At 40.5% G+C, this 23,162-nt stretch overlaps 1 protein-coding gene and 2 long non-coding RNA genes across 4 annotated transcripts in view; 2 read left to right on the forward strand and 1 right to left on the reverse strand.

Annotated features, from left to right (window-relative positions):
- The window catches only part of LOC105358390 (acyl-coenzyme A thioesterase 5-like), a 37,377-nt gene that overhangs the window by 9,715 nt on the left and 4,500 nt on the right, over positions 1-23,162 (reverse strand). For both annotated transcript variants that reach the window (XM_023965277.1, XM_023965278.1), the window contains exon 2: positions 8,162-8,623. In XM_023965277.1, the coding sequence (XP_023821045.1) occupies positions 8,162-8,618 (457 nt within the window). In that variant the 5' untranslated portion in view covers positions 8,619-8,623. The remainder of the gene's footprint in view (positions 1-8,161; positions 8,624-23,162) is intronic.
- On the forward strand, positions 1,426-3,741 carry LOC111949070. Its single transcript, XR_002875099.1, has 3 exons — positions 1,426-2,095; positions 2,213-3,622; positions 3,701-3,741. It is a non-coding gene; the product is annotated as an uncharacterized LOC111949070 (long non-coding RNA).
- Positions 3,741-4,372, forward strand: LOC111949069. Its single transcript, XR_002875098.1, has 3 exons — positions 3,741-3,780; positions 4,104-4,200; positions 4,328-4,372. It is a non-coding gene; the product is annotated as an uncharacterized LOC111949069 (long non-coding RNA).

A 23,162-nucleotide genomic window follows, 5' to 3' on the forward strand; every position in this document is an offset into this window, starting at 1 on the left:
ACCTCTTCCCCTATTCCACCATCCACACAGACACACGACCCCAAATACTGAAAACACTCTACCTCTTCCAACAACTCCCCATTTAATGCCACATTCAATCTACGTTCACCCTTTAACCTCGTACACCTCATCACCTTACTCTTTCCCTTATTCACCAATTTACGATACTAATATTAATAATATTAATAAATAATATTATGACGTCTGTTGTAAACGAACAGAGCTGGGAGATAGTATTCGAAAGGTGCCTTTATTATTGTTATGATTATTATTGAATTCATGTTCTCTTATAGTTCTTTTAATCTGTGCACCCGTTGCTTTATTATTGACAGAACGGACCCGGAAGGGCAACATTTAGCCGTGCTGACAAAAATTTCAGCCACGGCTGAACTTAAACTGGAGTAACGAGCGGATTGTGACAACATGTCTTTATAAAAATGACAAAGAATATTGTCATACACAATTTATGGGGGAAAACTCCTTTAGGTTACAAAAAGGAACGTGAAATGCAAATACGTAGAGCCCAGGCAGATGTCAACGCTACGTAGTTTGTCCAAGTGGGGTTACCGTAGTGTGACGTTATACTCAGTCGAAAGGACCCCGAACGGAAGTTCCAGGCCGAAAGGTTATGGTACCTACACCGTATTTTGTGATTTGTGCAAAGGCGATACTGCATTAGGACATGTATTGTCTCTGGATATTATATGTATCACTTGTTTGATAAGTGCCTTGCCTAGCAATTTATGTGCACAAGATACTTCAAAAGCACATATATTTGAGAGTTTGCTCTGCACTTATATTTTCCCACAAATGTTTAAAAACAGGTGTGAAGAGTATTGACAGGTCAACCCAAGTTTGATTAAGATATACAGTAATATCCTCATTGCTTCATCAAAGGTAATAAATACAATGGCACTTCGGGCATACAACAAATTTTGTCATTTTCAACAGCCAATTTCTTCCTGAGCATGTATCAAGTGGCAGGAAAGTCTTTTGTGATGTTTTGTAAAACAGTATCTCATATTATACCAAAAAAAAACCCATAAGAAACCTTTTAAAAAACTTTAGGATCTTTTTTTGGTAAGAAATCAATGATAACTGCTGCTCTGTTTAGTGTTTTCAGGGAGTGGGTGAAGAAAGTTTATTTTTTTTAACTTTATTGTTCAAAATGTAGGTACAGCCATGAGAGCAAACATATTACATGCATTTTACACAAAAACATTCAAGTTTCCACAACTTTCATACAAACATACAGCTTTCTTAAGGCTTTCAGAGATTTAACTGAGATACATTTCAATTTCTTTGATTAACAGCCGGGGGGGGGGGGGGGGGGATAGAAGATGAATAGAATTAGCATTTATGAATATACAATTTGCCAAATATAATATAAATATTATAACATTAATTATTAGTTTTTATTTGAGTCCAAGTTTTTATTATAAAACCCAAACATTATATATTCGAATTTCAGAGTGAAGTTGGGGTGAATATGATTACTGATAAATTGTAAACACTTCTTCCAAAAAAATTCTAATTTCAGTACAATTCCAAAAAAGATGGTTAATTGCTTTTGGATGTTCTTTGCAAAAGGGACAGTTAGGATCAATTTTTTAATGTATCTTAGCATGAATTGATTAGTGGGGTAAATTTTGTGAATGATTTTAAAAGAAACTTCTTTCATTTTTTATTTTATTTATCATAGATTTTTGGGTCACACTCCAGCCCTATCTCCAAATGCTGCCGGGAACAAAACGTCTTCAGTAGTTTCGAAGCCGCAAAATAACACGAGGAGAACGAACAACCGTGACGTCTTACCCGAGCTCCAGTAAAGTGAAATTTGATTGGTCACGTTCTGCAACGCGACCAATCAGCTGTCGAGTTACAGCGCTCCGCGCCGCCATGACGCAGTCTGTTTGAAAACAATGGCGGCACGGAGCGTTAGGTCCGAAGATGAAGACGGAAAAAAAGAATAAAAGTTGACCGTAGGAGACATGGACACCCTCTAGTAAGCGAGGCCGGCCGCGTCCTCACAGCGAAAAGACCTCAGAGGATCCGGGAGTTGGCGGCAGTGACCCGGCCGAGCCAATAAGTTCAGGTAAAACTTTTGATCTATGGGCATTATTCGGGGCTTGGAGGCTACGGGGTTATATTTAACCAATTCCGGGGCTATTTTAAATAGCAAAAATAAAACCACATCCTTCCCTTTTTTCAGGAAAAGAGTCTTCATCTGAAGCGATTGAAACAGAATCACAGAGGCTGGACGACGTGGAAAAAACCAAGAAGAAGCTACAAGAACACCGGATACGCCCCCCCCCCCCCCCCCCCCCCCGAAGTTTCCATATGTATCTTCCGTGTGTAAAAATATTTTGTGCTGAAAAACTTCGCTTTTGTATAAAACTTCAAGTAACCCAGAAACATCATGTCATCACCTAACGGACAAACGTCGAGCAGCAACTTTAACGCGGTAAACAGCAGGACGTGACCGTACAGATTAGATGAAGTGCGTGGAGGGGATGGGGGATTGGGGGGTGGAATCCGCGGCACACGTCTGTGCAGAACCGGGGCCTGTGATCCGTATGGATCATGGATCATCCGCGCAGCCTAGTAGCTTCTCCTGGGATTCGGTGTCAGACCGTAAAACCTCATCACCCGCGGGACGTCATCACCGCGGACCCACACTTTATTTATTTGAAGACACAGAGGACTCATATGATGTGTGATTTGAACTAAACATATTCATCTTTGCTAATTATTGTGTATTCTCGTGCGGTTATGGACACATGTTGGAGACCCAGGGCACTATGTCAATTAGGTTTCATAGGTTCTACGTGGTGGGCGGCCGCGGCGTCACTCCTCCCGATTCCCCCGCTGGAGCGGCAGACGTCGCCCCCCACCGCCGTGGGGCCTGTGTAGCGCGGGCAGCACGGAGACACGCCGGGGGTCCACCGGCAGCTGCGCCCGAACCGGCTGCACAGGGTCCGAACGTCGGCTCCCCTCTCGCTAAGGGCGCCGGAGGAGGGAAAGGAGAGGCGAGGAGCCTGCGGGGCGAGGGTGGAGCGCAGGCGCCCCGATGTCTCTGCACTTCTGTCAAAAGTGGCAGGAAAATACACGTCTAAATGCGCTACGAGCTCCTCATGGGAGCGTGAATTCAGCGCGACAGGAAACATCGTCACCCCGTTAAGATCCTCACTGATAGCTGACGCGGTTATCATGTTGGTGTTCCGGTCACGTAACATGAAGACGGACGAATAAAAGCAGCAGCACCATTCACTAAAGCAGCCAAACAGACAAACACGTGTTCACTTTTTTTTTTGCACTTTAAAAAAGGTTGTTCATGTTTAGCCTATGTTGAACCTTTCCTGCGAGGACTTTTCTCTTTCTGACCGTGGTCGGAAAACGTCGGCCGATCTTCCTCTGGGGTTATAAGCTACATGCGTTCTTGAGTTTGCCACTCGGCCGCTGGGGGGTTTTGTGTTGGGCAGGTGCCTGTATTCTAGAACATTGGCCAGAACAGCAATGTTACTGTAACCTAACAGACTTCTTCTCTCTTTCAGACTCTTGTCCATCACAAACACAAGAACCTCGGAGAGCAGCTCCAGTGGAAGGTCCGGGCAGATGACAAGTATGTTTCTTTCTCACTATCATTTTAGGAAACTTGACAAGAACTCCAGTCAGTTATAAAATATTGTCTTTTTTTTAGCTTCAGAACACCACAATGAGGAGATGACGGCAGCAGTGAAAAAGATGTGGAACCAAATTGGAGTTTCCACCAAGTTAGAAGTAAGCACATGAAGTTGGATTTACACAACTCGCCATAAGTTAGAGATAATGTGAGAGACTCAATGTCAATAATCAGTGTTACTTTCTTTTCAGAGATTTTTTGAATAGGATTGCAATTGTATTAGTGTGATAGACAGCTCATTTAGTGTTTCCATGTCTTAAGACCAAATACTAAGTTACAATAACGATATAGCATTGACAATGGATAATTAAGATAAGCCTCTGTGACAGTCTGCATGGCACATTTTGAATATTCCACTTTGGAAACAAGTTTGCAATATGTTGACCTCATCTTCTGTACATTTCATATTTCCATCGACTAGGAGCTTGCAGTCGAGCTATTGACAGTCTCAAGTGCAAAGAGAGAATGAAGATAGAAGCAAGGAGGAGGTCAAAAGGAGGACCAGTCAGCATGATCAGGTGAGTTGTCCTATTTGTGACCTTGTTTCATTTACTCAGGTCGTGCATGGTCCAGTTGAACTGTGTATGTGTGTGTATGTTGTTTCCTATAATTAAAATAATATTTTCCTTTCCTGTTGGTCCACAGCTCTTCAAAAAGAGGGTCAAAATTGCTGAGAAGATTCTCAATCAAGAGGATCTGTCATAAATAAAAAGAGCCAATGCAAACTATGTCAGCGACGAGGAAAGTGACGAGGACAAACCATCTTATTATCAAGCCTCGCCAAAGTGGCGCTCCACTAGGCTAACCATGGTGATGCTGAAATGCCATAAAGCCTGGGATGAAAAATGGAGGAGTGGAATTGAGCCAAAATTACGCACGAGACACTCAGCTGACTTTACTGAAGGAAACCCACCACCAGTCAAGAGCTGCTATCTGGCAGAAGAGAAAAAAAGGATGCATGTTTGTTTGTGGTTTTTGACTTATTTATTTATTTTGTAATAAAATATTTTTGAGTAATACCGGTTTTCTGTTACGTTTTATTTCTTATATATTTTGGAGATGACTGGTATCTTGAAATATCCTGAACTCGGATATCACTAGTGTTTGTTCTTCAGATTTGCCTGCTGGCCATATGTTCCAAATCCTAACTTCAGATATGACTAGTATACGGACATCAGATATCAACAGATATGACATGGATAGAATCTGGAAATATCCTGACCTCGGATATCAATGGTGTTGGTTCTTCATATATGCCTGATGGCCATATGTTCCAAATCTTAACTTCAGATATGACTGGTATACGGACATCAGATATCAACAGATATGACATGGATAGAATCTGGAAATATCCTGACCTCGGATATCAATGGTGTTGGTTCTTCAGATATGCCTGATGGCCATATGTTCCAAATCTTAACTTCAGATATGACTGGTATACGGACATCAGATATCAACAGATATGACATGGATAGAATCTGGAAATATCCTGACCTCGGATATCAATGGTGTTGGTTCTTCAGATATGCCTGATGGCCATATGTTCCAAATCTTAACTTCAGATATGACTGGTATACGGACATCAGATATCAACAGATTTGACATGGATAGAATCTGGAAATATCCTGACCTCGGATATCAATGGTGTTGGTTCTTCAGATATGCCTGATGGCCATATGTTCTAAATCTTAACTTCAGATATGACTGGTATACGGACATCAGATATCAACAGATTTGACATGGATAGAATCTGGAAATATCCTGACCTTGGATATCACAAGTGACGCATCTCATATCTGGAGAGAATCTCATCTCCAGATTCTATCAGAATAAAAGTGTCCCATACTCGGAGTTGATATGCTCAGGACATGAACTTAGAGACAGTCATGTCCGGAGAGTATCCACCGTAGATATCACCAGATATGGGGTATTTCTGAGGATATCCAGACAAATATATGTCCTGATTCTGGGGGCTTTTGCGCAGTGGTATGTCAATACTCTTTATCAGCACTGTGCCTACAATTCACCCGGTTCACCTCCGCTCGTGGTTGAAACAGGTCTTTAAAGTGTTATTTTTCCTTTTTTTTTATTGGATTTGAATTTGTTTATTTGCTTTATTTCCTACTTTATTTCTTGTTATATGTAACTTTTATTAACAAAATTGTGCCAAGGTAAGATCTGGTGATGCATGAGTATCCTTAGGAATGGCTGCCGAGGGGCACGGAGTCGTCGCAAGATTTTTCCTGTCCGACTGCTCACTGAATGATTCTCAAAGAAGGTTTAAGTTTGCCCTGACTGGTTTTTCGCTTGCACACTCATGGGTCACCTACCACCTTTGTAATGTTCATTTAATCACATTGATTTTGTGTATCCTTGTGTATTTACATACATATATATACACTTTTGTTTTCGATGCAGAGCCAAAATAATGCCTATACTGAAAATCTGAGTGAAATGTTATATGGTTGATGATGAGAAGAGTTCTGCTGACTTTCCATATAATTTTGATATGACAAACAGAGGGGTATGTTAAGAATAGTTAGAAACTCCCTTTAAATTTTTATTAAACTAATGGTTCAAACTTAATTCATTAAGCACATATTATCATCTCAAAATTATATTACATTTAAAGACAGCACAGCCAACTATTTTCTCACAGTTTCTTCCCATCCTCCCTTTTTTTTCTTTTGTGTGTGCTAGTGTATGTGTTCTGCTAAGCATCCGTGAAAGCCTCAGAGATATCTTTGTCTAACCTTGAAGCACCTCGCCTGCAACAGCCTGTGGGTGTGCTTTTCACATCATTGTCCATCGTATAATCTTCTAAATATGCAAATGCAGAGTTTTTATACCAAGCCCATCTTCCTGAACCTTGGTGTATGGACTTTGAATGCATCTTGTTCATCTGTCTGTATCCCTCGTACAACCTGTCTGTGCTGCTTGTACGAAGTAAACTTCCACAACAGATACGTATCTGTCTCTGAGTCATTATTGATTTGTTTATGTGTGCAGAAAACTGTGGGTACAAACCTTAAACCTTCCTTTTTACAGTCCTAATTAGAAAAAACAGTTTCCTCACAGGTACAAAATGGGTTTAGAAGATGAATGAATGAATAAACCAATATAACAAATTGCCCCTCCCACTCTCCGCGGGAAGTTTCTCACCCAAGCTCGGGTCATCTCCCATAGGCCTGGGAGCTTGAGGGTCACCTTAGCTGTTCCTAGCACTGCGCTTTTCTGGACTGAGAGGTCTGAAGTCTTTCCAGGTATCTGTTGTAACCACTCCTCCAGCTTGGAGGTTACTTCCCAGAGTGCTCCAATTACCACAGGCACCACTGTCACCTTCACTTTCCATGCTTTCTCCAGTTCTTCTCTGAGTCCCTGGTATTTCTCCAGTTTCTCATGTTCCTTCTTCCTGATGTTCCCATTATCTGTGGCACTGCCACATCCACCACAACGGCTTTCCTCTGTTCTTTATCCACCACTACAATGTCTGGTTGGTTCACCATGCCCATCCTATCAGTCTAGATCTGGAAGTCCCACAGGATCTTGCCCTCTCATTCTCTACCACCTTCGGACGTGTTTCCCATTTTGACCTTTTGACCTTGGGGTTTCCAGTCCATTTTCTGCTCACATGTTCCTGTATAATATTACATACACTTGGTTGTGGTGTTCCATGTATGCTTTACCTGCTGCATCTTACACCCTGCGGTTATGTGCTGGATTGTTTCAGGTGCCTCTTTGCACAACCTACACCTTGGGTCTTGTCTGGCGTGGTAGATCTGAGCCTCTATGGCTCTGGTGCTCAGGGCTTGTTCCTGAGCTGCCAGGATAAGTGCTGTCCTGTAGGCCAGCCCTTTCTGGCCAATGGTAGGACTTCTTGATATCAGCCACTTCAGTTATGGTCCGGTGGTACGTCCCATGCAGGAGTTTGTCCTCCCATGAGGATCTGTCCTCCAGCACTGTATCCTCTGCCCTCCATTGCCTGAGACATTCACTGAGCACACTGTCATTTGGGGCCTTGAGCTTTCTGTATTCATGCATCTTGGATGTTTCATCCTGGATAGTGGCTTCCATGCCCACTAGTCCTTGACCTCCTTCGGCCACCCCTCAATCCAGAAAAGCTTAGTGCTAGGAACAGCTAAGAGACTCCGCAAGACCTTCAAGCTCCCAGGCCTCTCGTGGAGGACCCGAGCTTGGGTGAGAAACCACCGGCGGAAGGGTGAGAGGGACGTTTTTTCTTTTAATATATGTAGACCATATGAGCACTTTTAGAGTAACAAGGAGAACATACAAACTCCACACTGAAAGGTCCCATAGATACATGATTTTAACCAGAGCCTTCTTACCTTCTCACTTCTGTGAGGCAGGAGCGCTAACCACTGTATCACCGTGTAGCCCCAAAACAACATTTTTTTATTGCCTTTTACTGATTTCCTTTAACCCAACAGAACGTTATGTGAGTTAGGTAACTATCCATACCTGGGGGAGTAAACAGAGCTCCATGAAAGTTCCCTTCTTCCACAGAAACTCGGCTGACCCCGTCTGCCATCAGATACCTCTCATTGGTCGCCTCTGCCAGCATCCGGTCCTGTTCCTCCTCATCGTGCACAGAGAACTTCACCATGTGTGGCTCTAAAGCTTTGTCCTTAACAAAAAGTTTGTTAACAATGTTTGGTTTCAGTGTCGTCAGTAGACCCATAGGTTCAACTCCAACGTAGCTCCCGCTGAGTGAGGCGTCTCTGACCAGGTCAATCTCTCCATTTCCATCAGCCCTGTAAGTGGCTGAAGAGCTGAACAGAACTCCTCTTTCATCAGTCGAGCTGGCTTTAATGCTGACCACCTGCCTGGATTTCAGATGTGACACTTTTACCTGAATGGGTTTGTCGTACAAACACCTTTCACTTGGGAGCAGCCTCAGTCTGACTTGAGAGCTCATCTTGTCTGAGGAAAAACATATTTGGATCATTCATGTGGCAGTCAGGGAAGGAAAGTGAGACAGTCTTACCACACCTCTCAGGAAAATATTAAACTCTAAAAATGATCCCTTTCATTAAACATTCCTCCCTGTTCATTGATCTGTGTCATGGAGGATTTTGCTGAATTTGGATATTTTCTTTAAAATTATCTGGATTTACTGGTTAAATTGTTAAACAACTAGAGAAACCCAAAGTAAAGCAGAAACCTCACCTGATTGCCTTTCAGTGCCTGAACCCTCACAAAATGGATCATTGTACCATTTCTGTTTCATAGTAAGTTTCCAATGTGATATTTTCATAATGTGTGTGTTTCTGTGTGCGCATTCATGTGTGTTTGTAATGGACAGCACCCACTGGCACTAGTCTACAAAGCTTCTATTTAATGTAAACAAGCAGAAAAAAACAGAATAGTTTATTTAAAAAAACAAAAGGTTAAAAAAATTGTTTTCACATTTTTTTAAACAGTGAACAATTTAATCTTTTATTTGTAATATTTGGTATTTATGTTTAACATGTGTGTTTACTTTTACATTCAGTCTTTAAATCTGTATACTTTTTTCTAAGATGTATTGCACAATTGTTTGTGGCAAATTCTAGCATAAGGGTAAAGAGAATTGTAGCAATTATATGGAAGTTTTTTCTGTTCCATCAGATTATGAATTTTTTTAACCCTTGAATTTTCTGTCTGACTTTTTTAAACCTTGAATTTTCTTTCTGACTTTTTTAAACTTTTGCATTTTTTCTCAATTTTTTTGGAGCCTAAATTAATAAAACAGCAAAATTTTATCCCCCCAAATTTTTTTTAATATCTTAAATATTTCAGTACTTTCAATTTCGAGACTCAACATTTTGATGGCTCCGAAATTCGATTTAAAAAAATTCGATGGGAAACAGGTCGCTTTTATTGTCTCACTGGAAAAGCTAGTCAATCTACAAACACATCAATATCCAGCCAATAAAATTGTGAAACAGACATGATGTCAGTGTTTGCTACGTTCTACTGAAGGCCAAGATGGCAGCAAGCACGGCCAGCGGTTCATCTGTGAGTAAATAATCCTTTATATCACTCTATTATCTTCTCATTGACATCGTTTAATAGAGCTTATTCCATGGTCCGGGTGAAAACTCGATTCTGAATGGCTGCTGGGTGTGCATTAAAACCTGATAACCGCACGGTGAAAAAAGAAATTCCGGTCACCTAGCTTAATTGTTTTTAAGCTAGGTTTTAAGCTAGGTTGTTTTAAAGAAGCTCCGGCTTCTTTAAAACAACCTTTTCCTTATTTGGACAAAAACAAGCGGTAAGAGGTGAACTGATGCTTTATTCAACCCATCGGAAAGATCAGCATATATATATCGCTGAATCTTGACTGCATGGGTGGTGAGGCGCGACGCAGACTATTTGTCTCGCGCCGCATCACGTAACAAAAAGTCCGCCTTTTGTGAGAAAAGCGATCCAAATCGGAAAAAAAACAATAATTAAGGACTAAAAACTTGTTAATATCTATTGCTTTTGTAAGTGACCATAGTATAAGCGGGTTAATGGCCTTTGAAGTGTGTATTATTACTTTTTAACGCACTTCGTGAAAGCAACCGTCTTCCCCTTCGCATCGAACGGTTCAGGCTTCCACGGCGTATAATATAATAACGCACAGTTCAATGGCCATCAACCCTTATATAAAAACTTGTATTTTTTTGTTGTGGTATATTTGAAGTATATTTTTGTGGTAGAATGATAATCACAGTCATCACTGTGAAACTGTGGTCAGTCTGGCGCTTACTGCACCTGGTCACACTAGCTGCGGTTACATGTACAAAATGTCTTTAATCGGATCAACGATCGGATTAGAATTGAACTGTGTACATGGGCCCAGAAAAACTTTATCCCATTATAACAAACGTTTACATATGCTACACTTTTAACCACAATTAATCATTTTGACATGTGCAGAACTATCTTAAATACCGGAAACAGCAGTAGAAGAAGAAATGGCGAGTTGTAAACTCGCGTTGTAAACGAACAGTGCTGCGTCACAGAGCGAGATGATCTCCTATATGGAGTCCTATACTGTTCATAATTAAATAAATAAATATTTAATTAAATAACTAAATATGGCCTCATGCAAAAACACAATCAACCAATAAATCTCTCATAAATATATAAAAAGATCATGAAATTGTGGAAAACCTGCACACTGATTTTAAATAAGCCATTATATTATTCAATATATTTCATTTTGCTTAAAAAACCTGTTCATTATTTTAAAACAGCATTTTAAAATATTCATTTTTAATCATGTGGAATATTATTATAATTCTGTCTTTTTTCAGAACCTTGGATTTCAAAATCAAAATTTTCCAAAGTAGCTTTGTTTTTATTTCATGTTGCTGTTTTTCACAATGACTGATTTATTTCATGAAGAGCTTTTTCATGAGTCTATCTGTCAATCAGTGAAAGTGGGCGGGATCGAAACGCTCATTGGCTCATCCATGGAAATCGACTCTTATTCCTCGATACCTGCTCAGCGGTGTGCCAGTCAGATAGGTGACATGTTTCAGCGATATCCGCGCGGCTTTGCTGACATTAGAGATCAAATAGAGACAAACTATCTGTCTGCTGCAGCAAACATGGACGACTCTATTTTTGTAGTTTGAGGGTTTGTGTGGACCAAACCACGGAGGAGCTCCTGTCGTCCACGTCTATAAGTCCCCCGTTGAAACACTCCTCATTCTTACGCCATTCACTCAGAGCTCACACTGTGTTGGCTCACAGGAGGTGAGCTGGCGGACCGACAGAGTCAGACCAGGCAGCTGCGCAAAGCGGGACAAGCCTGCTCAGGCCTCCTGAACCTTATGATAACTTTCTATTTTAATTGAGACAATGATTATAATCGGGTCATCTGATTTTATTTTGCCCTACTGGGAATATGTTGAACCTTTTCTGCGATGACGTTTCTTTTATTTATTTTTTTTTTTTTTAACTTGTCCTGTCCAACAGCTAGGCAGGCAGATGAGAGCTGAGGGCCTCTTGTGATGGACATATTTTGCTTTAACAAGAGGGGTTATGAATCTTCAGACAAACCAAAGGTATGTCTGAATAAACCCCTTTTGTAATTGAGGCCAAACTTTATTCATTTCAACCATGATTGAAAATCTTTGGTGTTTGGTGTTCCTCAGGTGAGTGTTTATGTTCTTCTAAAATGGATGGTGGAATGTGAAAAGAAGGAGGAGGAGCGCCCAGCCACCCCCACACCCAGACCCCCGCCGCAGCGGCAGCCGGAATTCCCCCAACGCCACATGGGAACAGGCAGGGAACAACTCCCCCCCGGGCGACCAAGACCGCCACCCAGGCCAGGGCCAGCAGGACCGCCACGAGGCCCCCAGAGCCAGAGAGCAGGGAGGCGCGGAGGGAAAGAGAGCGCCACCCCAGCACAGCCAGGAAAGCAGCCCCCCTGCCGCGCCGGAAGAGCCCAACGCAGGGCCCCACCGGAGAAGGACGCCCACAGCCCCACACGAGCACCCCACCACCACCCAGGAGTTCCTGCGATGACGTTTCTGATCGTGGTCGGAAAACGCAGCGGAGATCCGGGATTGATTGAGCAATTCTGCAGCCAGGGTTTACTCCAAGAATCAGGCTCTGTACTTTGGAGGAAACATTTTTATATTATTACTTTTCCGGGGAACAGGGCAACAGACCCTTAACTTGCGCTCACACACTCACTCTCGCGCTGCTTGGGCGCTCAGATTTACACGTAATTCAAGACGTAGTTTGACTGCAGGAGCTGAAGCAGAGACTCTCTGGGATGATCTCATGAACTCAAACATGGAAACATTGTTATCATGTGGAACTATTCAAAATAAATAAACCTAATCTTTTAACACTCCATGTACATTGTGCATCCATGCATTGTTACTGAGATAAGCACAGGCAACCGCTCCATGTGGCTATCAGGCTAAAGCATTAGCTGGTAGCCCCTCCCACACGCGGCATGTTGCGTTCATGGAACTCGAGTTCATAGAAGCTTTGTGGAACTCCAACAACCACCCAGCCTAATTTAGAACACTACTAGATGTTAATGAGAAGATGAAAATTGCCCAACCGACCACAGACCAACTGAATTATGCAAACTCGCCTAAAGCCACATTTATCCGCAAATTTAGAACCAAAACTGCCCAATTTCGTGTAACACTGTGGATGTGTTGAGGTGCATACTCCCCCTAGTTGTGAGGGGTGGCATTGCGCCGTCACGTTTGGTGAAGCATCTTCGATGGATGTAGTTAGGCTGCTGCTGCTCATGTAAAGGAGTAAATGAGTAGCCAATCACAAAAGTGTCTCCGCCTTGTCTAGTTTGATTGACAGACAGACACAGTCTCCTGAAAAAGCTCTCCATGAAATAAATACGCCATTGTGAAAAACAGCAACATGAAATAAAAACAAAGCTACTTTGGAAAATATTGATTTTGAAATCCAAGGTTCTGAAAAAAGACTTTATTATAATAATATTCCACATGATTAAAAATGAATATTTTAAAATGCTGTTTTAAAATAATGAACAGGTTTTTAAAGCAAAATGAAATATATTGAATAATATAATGGCTTATTTAAAATCGGTGTCCAGGTTTTTCACAATTTCATGATCTTTTTATATATTTATAAGAGATTTTTTGGTTGATTAGTTATTTAATTATGAACAGTATAGGATAGTATAGCTTTTATGATTATTATTAAGGGGTGTTCGCTCATAATTTTCTAAATCTCTGCGGCCAGTGCTTTATTATTGGCGGAACGGAACCGGAAGAAGGGTTAGGATTAGGTTAATATTTCCCAACAACGTCTTGCCTTTAATGTACTTAAAATGTATGTGGTCAATGCTGCAACGTGCATCTGGCTGCATGTAGGAATAATATCAGGTTTTATTTTGTTTGGACACGATTGGAAACACAAATTCACGTGATTGCTTACATGGTTTCTCAGGACTGTGTGGAGTGGCATTACTGCATTCCTCTGTTCGGAGACACGGTTCTCCTGAGTCCAGCAGCTCACTCACGCAGAGCAGCCGGATGGACTAAAGTCAGAAGTCTCTTTTTGCGACTGTAAACGGAGACTAAGAGACCTACGGATGGGATAACCAAAATTACGCAAATAGGAAAATAAAAACAAATAGTTTTTCTTTTTTTATTTTAATTTTCAAAAACGAAGGATACACGGATTGTTGTTGATGTACACTGCCTGCGGTTGCGGGGTGGGGGCATACCCCAAAACAATGTGCCACAAGTTTCTCTTTCAGATAAGGCAGAATTTTTTTTATTTATTTTTTATTTCTATATTTAGGAATTATTGATGGTGGAAGCTGGGAATCTGAAAATATCTGTCAGATTTAACATGACTCTAATTCTGTCTTTTTTTCTTTATCTCTCTTGTAGGAACTTCTACAGCATATTTTTGAGAGACTTCACTCGGAACACGTTCTTGAGCACATACCTCCAAAGTGATGTTTCTTGGAAACTACAACACAAATAAAGAGCCCTCAATTGTAATAAATAATGTCTCGATTGAACGTGTTACAGAAATCAAATTCTTAGGGGTTTGTATCGATGACAAGTTGGAAGCCACACATCAGACACATACAAACTAAAGTCTCAAAAAGTATTTCAATCGTAAATAAATCTAAACATATATTAGGATACAACAGTAGATATTTATTGTACTGTTCTTTAATATTACCATATTTCACCTACTGTATAGAACTTTGGGGGATTAATTACAAGAGCTCACTACATCCTTTCTGTCTACTTCAAAAACGAGCCGTCAGAATTGTACATAAAGCCGGATATCTTGATCATACAAAGAAACTATTTTATCAATCTAGAATTTTAAAACTGTATGACCTTGTGGATTTTTACACTGCGCAACTTTTATACAGAGCCAGTGGGAAATCGTTACCATTCAATATCCAAAAACAATTCTTTGAAAATGAAGGAGGCTACAGACTGAGGGGATGTAGGAACTTCAAGATCAAATTGATAAGAACCACAAAGAAAAGTTTCTGTGTGTCTGTGTGTGGCACTAAACTTTGGAACAGTTTAAGTAATGAGCTCAAACAATGTTCAAATATTCAAATATTCAAGAAAATGTATAAAGAAACTCTTATTTCAGGATATGAAGATAAGAGGATTCAAGGATCAACAGGTGCTTGAATAATTCCAAATACATATGTGAACTTGATTGTGGTGAAATAATCAAAGCTCTTTTAATTACAACCAATGAGTGTTACATTGTAATGTGCAATAATGATTACTGAAATGTTTAAATTACAATCAATAAGCTATTGATTTTATTTACTTGATCTGCAATGTGTAGCAATAATTTCTGGTTTAATCTTATCATGTGTTCTAATGATAATCAATTATTATTACATATCGGTATCGTTACTGTTTACTGAAATCATGAATGATTGTTTTCTGAAGATCATCAATCATTTCTACGCACTGGATTTTGTTACTTGAAGAGAATCTATCTGATCAGAACCGGATTTAAAACTCTGTAAAACTATAGAATGAATGAACTCAGTAGGGGTGGGATTATATAAGCTTGCTTCTTCCCACTCCTTTTCAAGCAATATATCAAACTCTACTTATATTTCAGTTAATGATCACTGTATTTAATTAAGCAAATGTGATTTAAGTGACATTTTTGTTTTGTTTTCTGTCTTTTTAATCTATGCATTTCATCATTTCTGTAATGAGTTTGATAAATATGTGTAATTGTTTTTATTGCTTTATCTACAATGCTTGAAATAAATCAATAAATCAAATCAAATCAAATCAAATCAAATCTGGACTTCTAGACTTCAGTTCTACTTAAGAATGTTTTTTTAACGCCTTGTCTAGTCAATTAACAGTCTTTCCTGCTACTTTAGATGAACTGACACGTTTGCAAAAACTTATTAGTTCTGAAAAAGAGAGAACAGATGAATCTATTGCTGTTGTGCAATGGGAGCAGGGTCATGCTGGACGACAACAAATAGCATTATCTTCAGACTACCTTTGTAGCCTTCTGGAACTTAATATTCCAGTCACCTGCATAGCCAAACTCTAGAGCAGGGGTGTCCAAACTGTGGCCCACGGGTCAGTTTTTATTAAATTCTGAAAATATAATTGAATATGGCCCGCACATGGCACTTGAGCTCAACTGTGTTACACTTCTTAGTTTCAACACTAGATAGAGCCAGTCACAGAAAAGGTGCTTCTCCACCAAACAAAATTAAGCAAAGAAGAATATTTACCATGAGTCACCAGAAGTGGCAGCACCGATGAAACGCAAAATAGCAAGTGAGTGTAGAAGATTTCAAACTGTGGGAAAATGAATATTTCTTTAAAGAAATCAACGGAAAGTTTGTCTGTTTGATTTGCAATGAAGATGTTGCCCTGATGAAAGAGTATAATGTCTGTCGGCACTATGAGACCAAGCATCAGAGCTACGCATCGTACACAGGTGCCAAACGAGCACAGAAATTCAAGCAAATGGCAGCTAGCCTGCAAGCTCAACAACAGTTTTTTTTTTTTTTTTCATGCAAACAAAATACAGAAAAACGCCACAGCAGCAAGCTATGAAGTCACACAACTTATTGCCCAGCATGGCAAACTGTTCTCAGACGGTGATTTCATAAAGCAGCGCCTCATCAAAGTCACAGAATTAATGTGCCCCAAAAAAGTGCAGGATTTCAACAGCGTGAGCTTATCCAGAAATACCGTGGTGCGGAGAATTGAGGACTTGTCAGCTAACCTGAAACTTTAGCTAAGAGAAAAATCTTGTGCTTTTGATTTTTACCCGATAGCATGCGATGAGAGCACAGACAGACACACACAGACACCGCACAGCTTTTAATTTTTTTGCGGGGAGTCGATAATTTTTTCTGTACGGAGGAGCTGCTTCATATGATGAGCCTAAAAAGCAGAATGACAGGTGAAAATATTTTGAAAATATTTGGGACAAGCTCTGTGGAGTAACAACAGATGGAGCTCCAGCCATGACGGGTGTGCGCAAAGGAATGGCATCCATGGTGTGCATCAAGGTAAAAAAGAGTGGAGGTGAGGCTGTTAGGATGCACTGTATAATCCACCAAGAAGCCCTGTGTGCCATGACTGTCCAGCTGGGCGATGTGATGAACACTGTTGTAAAAACTGTCGACATAATTCGAGCTACAGGACTGTACCACAGGGAATTTCAAGCTTTCTTATCTGACGTGGATGCTGAATACGGGGGATGTACTCGACTACTCCGATGTGCGCTGGCTCAGCCGCGGCTCTTTGCTGAAGCAGTTTTTTTCGCTGAGATCAGAAATCGACAAGTTTTTGAAAGAGAAGGGTCGACCTCTTCATAAACTCAGTGACCCTCTGTGGCTGGCAGACCTGGCATTTGTAGTTGATCTCACTCATCATCTGAATACACTGAACAAGAACCTACAAGGCAAAGAACAGCTGGTGTCACACCTGTATGCGCACATAAAAGCCTTCTGTGTAAAGCTCCGCCTGTTTGAGACACAAATACGAAGCTTTAATGCTGCACACTTCCTCTGAAATCAAGTCTGCTTTTCCAAAGGCAGACATTTCTTCTAAAAAGGAGAAATATGCTTCTGTAATTACATCTCTCGTGACATAATTCAACCAGCGTTTTAAAGATTTTTCTGTCATTGAAAAACAAATCAAGCTGTTCTCGACCCCCTTCCTGGTGGATGCAGAAGAAGTGGAAGAGAGTCTGCAGTTAGAGCTGATTGAAATGCAATGTGATGATTCTTTGAAGAGTCAATATCAGCTTCTATCCCTCCCTGACTTCTATCAGAGTTTGGATCATGCCAAGTTTCCTCTGATGAGACGCCACGGAAAAAGAATGATTAGCCTGTTGGGCTCAACATACATATGTGAACAAACATTTTCTCTGTTAAATCAGAACAAAAGCAGACTGAGATCCACAATGACTGATAGCCATATCTGTGAAGTCCTTCGTGTCTCAACCACCAAACTTTACCCCTGACATCCCAGCCATCCTTCAATCCAAAGCACAGCATCACTGCTCCCACTGAGACCAATGTTTTCACATTTTAGATGAGTTAGAAACACACACAGTAATCATGTGTCAATATGTCACCTCTTGTGTGTGGCCCGGGCCTTCGCTTTTTTTTTCTGTATTTGGCCCTCACCAAAAAAACTTTGGACATCCCTGCTCTGGAGTATGTGCAAAAGCACAGTTCACAGACCTATGAATGAATCTGATCTTTCGGTGACAGGACTATATAGAACCATGTCAGATGAAGACCTGGATCAGTGTGTCAGAGAAGTAAAATCCAGGCAGCCTATTTCTGGGTATCGAATGATGAAGGCTCTGCTGCTAGCCCAAGGACAGAGAGTGCAGTACAAGATAGTCAGAGCATCCATACATTGTCTAGACACCTCAGGGTCCTGTTACGTATGGTCCATCTAGGATGCATTGTTCAACGGACGTTCTCTGTTCAAGGCCCCAAGTCCTTGATGCACATAGAGACCAACCACAAACTAATTCGGGATGTTGTATCGGAATTATTTTTTCTTAAAAATCTGAAAGTAAATACAAAGTTTGCGTCGAAATACAGTTGCAAATGATATGCATGTTATTTGATCATGTGCTTTCTTCATGTTACTTAACATGCAGCACAAAGAAAAACACATTTTAGTTGTTTTCAACTTTTTTTGGTTCCTTTTTAGTTAAGCACGCTTGTCAATACGAATGCACAAGTTTAGATGCTTATGTCACATGATGGTGTTTTTACTGTTCTTCAGATAATGTATCTTGGTACAGCATCCAACAATCTGGCAGCAACAACACTATCCTTCTTCCAAGGGGCAGTTGAAAAGTTTAGTTTTCCTCTGACGTTAGGAGGTGTTTTTTTTTTATTCTAATTTGACATTTAAGCAATTTATTCTAAGCATCATTACATATATAAGGAGATATAAGGAGGTATATAATATATATAATATGAGATATATTATATAAGAAGCTCATTCCTACCTCACTCCATCCGACTTTATAACTCAATATCCATTTGCTGATAAACTCTTGATGTTTTTCCAGAGCCGTTATGCAAACTGATTTTCTGATTGTCGCCCATTGTTTGTGTGTTTGTAATGAGCCTGTATGCCGACGCTGAGATAACCCAATTTCCTACAAGGCTTGTAGTGAAACGCTCTTACCATTTACTGAATCACTGTTTTCATAATGTACCAAGATTGAGCTGCTTTGGAGAGATCTGTGGGTTGCTGTGACCAACATCTACTACAATGTTCTCCACCAACTTGAGGAAGAGGGCTTCCAGCGTTCAACACCTCTTCTGCTGCCACTAAGCGTCTTTGTGTGCCATTTAAAGCGCTATACAAATAAAATTTATTATTATTATTATTATTATTATTATGTGTTTTTGTCACATCTACAGGATGACCTGGACACTGTTGGGATACTCGTCCTTCAAGAACCCAGAGTAACATGACCCGCTGTGGGTCCTGGGTTGTGCACGTCATTCTATTCCTGAACCAGAGAACATGGAGGTATATACAAATATATCGAATAGTTTATGATGTTGGTTTGTTTGCTCTTTACTATTTTTTTCTTTGTGTGGCTTGTGTTCCTCAGGACATGAAGATTCCCCATATTGAGTGGGAGGAGAGTGGACTTCCACATCAGGACTATTCAGATGTATTGGGCCAAACATCAACTGCCCACTGACAGATGAACAAATGGCAGCTTTAACCCTTGTGCTATCCTAGGCTGTTTAACATTGGGAGTTGGGTCATCTAGACCCACTAGACAGTGCTCTGAACCTTTTTTCTTCAATGATTTGTGATCTTCACTGGTCTCCATGGATTACATGAAATTTTTCCACCTTTATCCACCTTTGTTGTGGTAGGAATAACACGTCAATGCAAGGGTGGTCATTTAAGATAGCACAAGGGTTAAGAAGTGCAGTTGACCCAAGAGCTGAATCAGACTCCTTTGGCTGTGATGTTTACATTGCAGCTGTTTAGTTTTGTGAACATTTTGTCTTCAATAAGAGAAAAAAGAAACATTCTGGGAAGAGGCTAGTGAGGAAACCTGAGAAATAATTTAAAAATGTGTCATACAAATTAGTTATTAGTGTATTTTTAATATACCAGAGTTTTAGATGAACACTAATGTGGAAAACTTCCATACACAACAAAAAACAAACAAACAAAACAAAAAAAACGACCACAGTGTGACTTCAAAACCTTTTCATTACCAAAAAATAAATAAAATAAAAATACATAAACATCTTTTTGCATCAGTGGTTTATTTGAGAGCAGAAAACTCAATGTATTTACAAGAACAGTAAAATAAAACCATGAATTCACAGGAGCCCAAATCCTGTATGACATGTCCCAATACAGGCAAGGAGATCACATCTGAAAGATGTGTAGTCTTTGTAATGACCTGGAATTTTCTAGGTCTCATAGCAGGTGGAGGCTGTGGGATAGCTGCTTCTGACGATCTCTAAAGGCTCTTCGTCAAAATCTCCCATCCCATCCAGTATTTTGCCAGGTTCATCAGTTCACCTGCGGTTCCTGTGAGGATTAAAAAGAGCAAAATCCAGAAAAGGGATTACTTTTCAGTAAATTAGTTTCAGTTTATTAGTCAAACAAAACAAAAGTAACTTTACCAGATTACCAACTTAATGTCAGTCTAGCTTTAAGGCTAGTTTGGACAAGTATGTATTTAACTGATGTAATCACACTTACTCAACTGATAAGAGTAACATAATTATATTTTTCTTCCTGGAATTGAGATTGTTGTATAAATTCAATTTAGTAACAGCCAAACACAACTTTTATAGCACTTCCATACATGAAAGGTAAACTTACCATTTTTAATGAACTCCTGAAGATACCCTAAAATGTGGGTTTTGGTTTCAGCAGCATCATCATCTTCCTCCTCCTTTGGCCAATTGATGCGTTGAACAAATATAAGTAACAGGATAAAAGTGTTAAACATGTTAGGGCCGTTTTAACTTTAGTGTTCAGTATTCCCCCCCTTATTCTCAGAGGTGAGGGACCAGAGATACCCGCAAATACCCAAATAAGGAGACCCCCCCCACCCGCAGCCGAAGAATCTGTCACCAATCCTTACTCAACAAAAACCCCTCTGAAATATTTTCTGATGCTTCGTGAAACATTTATTGAAGAACACTAGCATATTGCTCAACGCAAAACGTTTTTTTTTTATTCCGAGCAATACACTGCAATAGGGTACTTTATAACGCACGCTAGGAGTGTGTCTCTGTCTCTCTGTGCCTTAAAACCAGGAGCCTGTGCTTCCTCCATCATCAGTTAAGGGCATTAAACACCAGGGGCCTCATTTATAAAACTTTGCGTAGGATTTGCGTCAGAAGTGGCGTACGGATGAAACATAGGACGTGCGTACGCACAGAAATATTCAGATTTATAAAACCGTGCGCACGCACATCCTACGCATCTTTCCCTTAATAAATCACAACCAATTCTAAATGCAGCGCAGCTTTTGCGGCTTCATTACATGCCCATAGTTGCCAATAAATAGTCCGTGAAACGCCCACAAATGAATATTCATTGATTGCGAAACCATGGCAAACACCGAGAGGAAATCAAAAAAACGTAACTTCACTCAATGTGAAGTAGAAGTTATCGTTGGCGAGGTGGAAAAGAGGAGAAAAATGTTGTTTGGAGGGCACAGTGTGGGCATTACTAATGCCAAAAAGGCACTTGAGTGGCAAACGGTGGCAGACACTGTAAATGCTGTAGCCTCACAACCTCGGACCGTGGCCGAAATAAAAAGCCAGCAGAGGTCCAAGAGGACGGCTCGAGGAAGTCGGAACCGGCTCATAAGCCACTTGTCCTTGTTTGCCAGCAAGTCTTCTTGCTGTCTAAAGTTGCGTTCACTCCGAATTCTTCCATTTGCCACATCTTCTAAGAGCGTAAGATCAGCCATTGTGTGTCATTACGCATTGTGATGGGGCATTTTATTTCCCTCCATTTAATTACATCTGACAAGCTACAGATGTCGGGAATAATCCACGTGGAAATGGGAAATTGTTCAGCGCAAATGTAATTTCTTGTTGCTTTCTGAATGGTTGAGACATACGCCATACATTGTTTTATCAAAAATAAAAAAACTAAAGACATATGCATGAATACCATAATTCCATAGCTTATGAAGAAATGTTTTAATATGAAAACAACTTTCCCCAGTGGACAATTAGTTCGTCTGTCCGTCCGTCCGCACGCCCGCACCTTTGTCTGCTCCTCCAGACGGACACACTGACGAGAATATCAGTTTTGTACATTATTTCGTTCTGTTGACTATATTATTTATGAGGATGAATTGCACAACATGCCAATATTGCAGAACATGTTTCACTTTTCTTTCTGCAAATAAGTGTTCATTTGAATTTCTGTTGTAATTTTCGTTTGATTTTTTTGTTTGTTTCACTGCTGATCGATCAAACGGGTGTTCGTGTAGCTGTTAATTGTCAGACTTGCTTTGTGAAGTCTTCATGTTATTTCTGAGAGGCAGGATTGTCATTTTCACTTTCACGTGTTTCTTCCATCTGCCGACGGTGTCGCCGTTTCTCATTTCACCCGTTTTTGTGCGTACGCCTGGGTCAGAGCTTGCGTGAAGGACCGCACATTTTCCCGTCAAGTTTGCTTTTTATAAATCTCAATTATTGCGTAGAGAGTGGCGTACGCCTTCTTTTGTGCGTACGCAATGTTTGTAAATGAGGCCCCTGGTCAGGATATTTCCCGACCATTTCTGAGTCAGCTGATGCCATTTCTCCTTGCAGGAGCACAAACTTTGGTTATAGTGATTCAGGAAGCGGGTGGGAAATAGCTGTAAAATATTCTTTAGCAGCCTGCAATGAAGCCAATGGGCCGGCGTGCTCTTCATCTCCGCTCTCCTCCTCTCCAGCAGCAAATCCTTCGGACGCAAAAGAATATGCAGGGGAACACTGTACTGTTGATCACATCTGCCCTCAATCCTTTTTCACCACAACATTTACTTTGTAAAAAGCACGACAATTCTCAACAAGGTGCATCTTTTTAGAACATGGTAGAAGTACAAATCCTAACTGAGGTCTCTGGTAAATATGTACCTCAGGACAAATCTCGCCTGTTCCTTCACTTGGAAAAATCAAGGCTGCAGTTTCATGTCGCTTAGTAAGCACTGTCCACACTGGAGTCTCCTTAAGTCCTTGTCTCAGCTGCTTAATTTGCCTTGTGACAAGCCCAATGACCTGCACACAAACAGGAATGTTTAAAAAATGATAGACCAATTTAGTAAACTCTAGGTGCCATAAACAGCAAACCACAAAATAGTGACAAGTGAAAACTTAAGACAAATCTTTATTTTCATTGCACAACCATACTTAGCACAAAGTACAATGAAATTGAGGTACTGTCACACAACAGTACAAGGGCATATACATCAT

The sequence above is a fragment of the Oryzias latipes genome, chromosome 17 (genome assembly GCF_002234675.1).
Source record: "Oryzias latipes chromosome 17, ASM223467v1".
NCBI classification, from domain to species: domain Eukaryota; kingdom Metazoa; phylum Chordata; class Actinopteri; order Beloniformes; family Adrianichthyidae; genus Oryzias; species Oryzias latipes.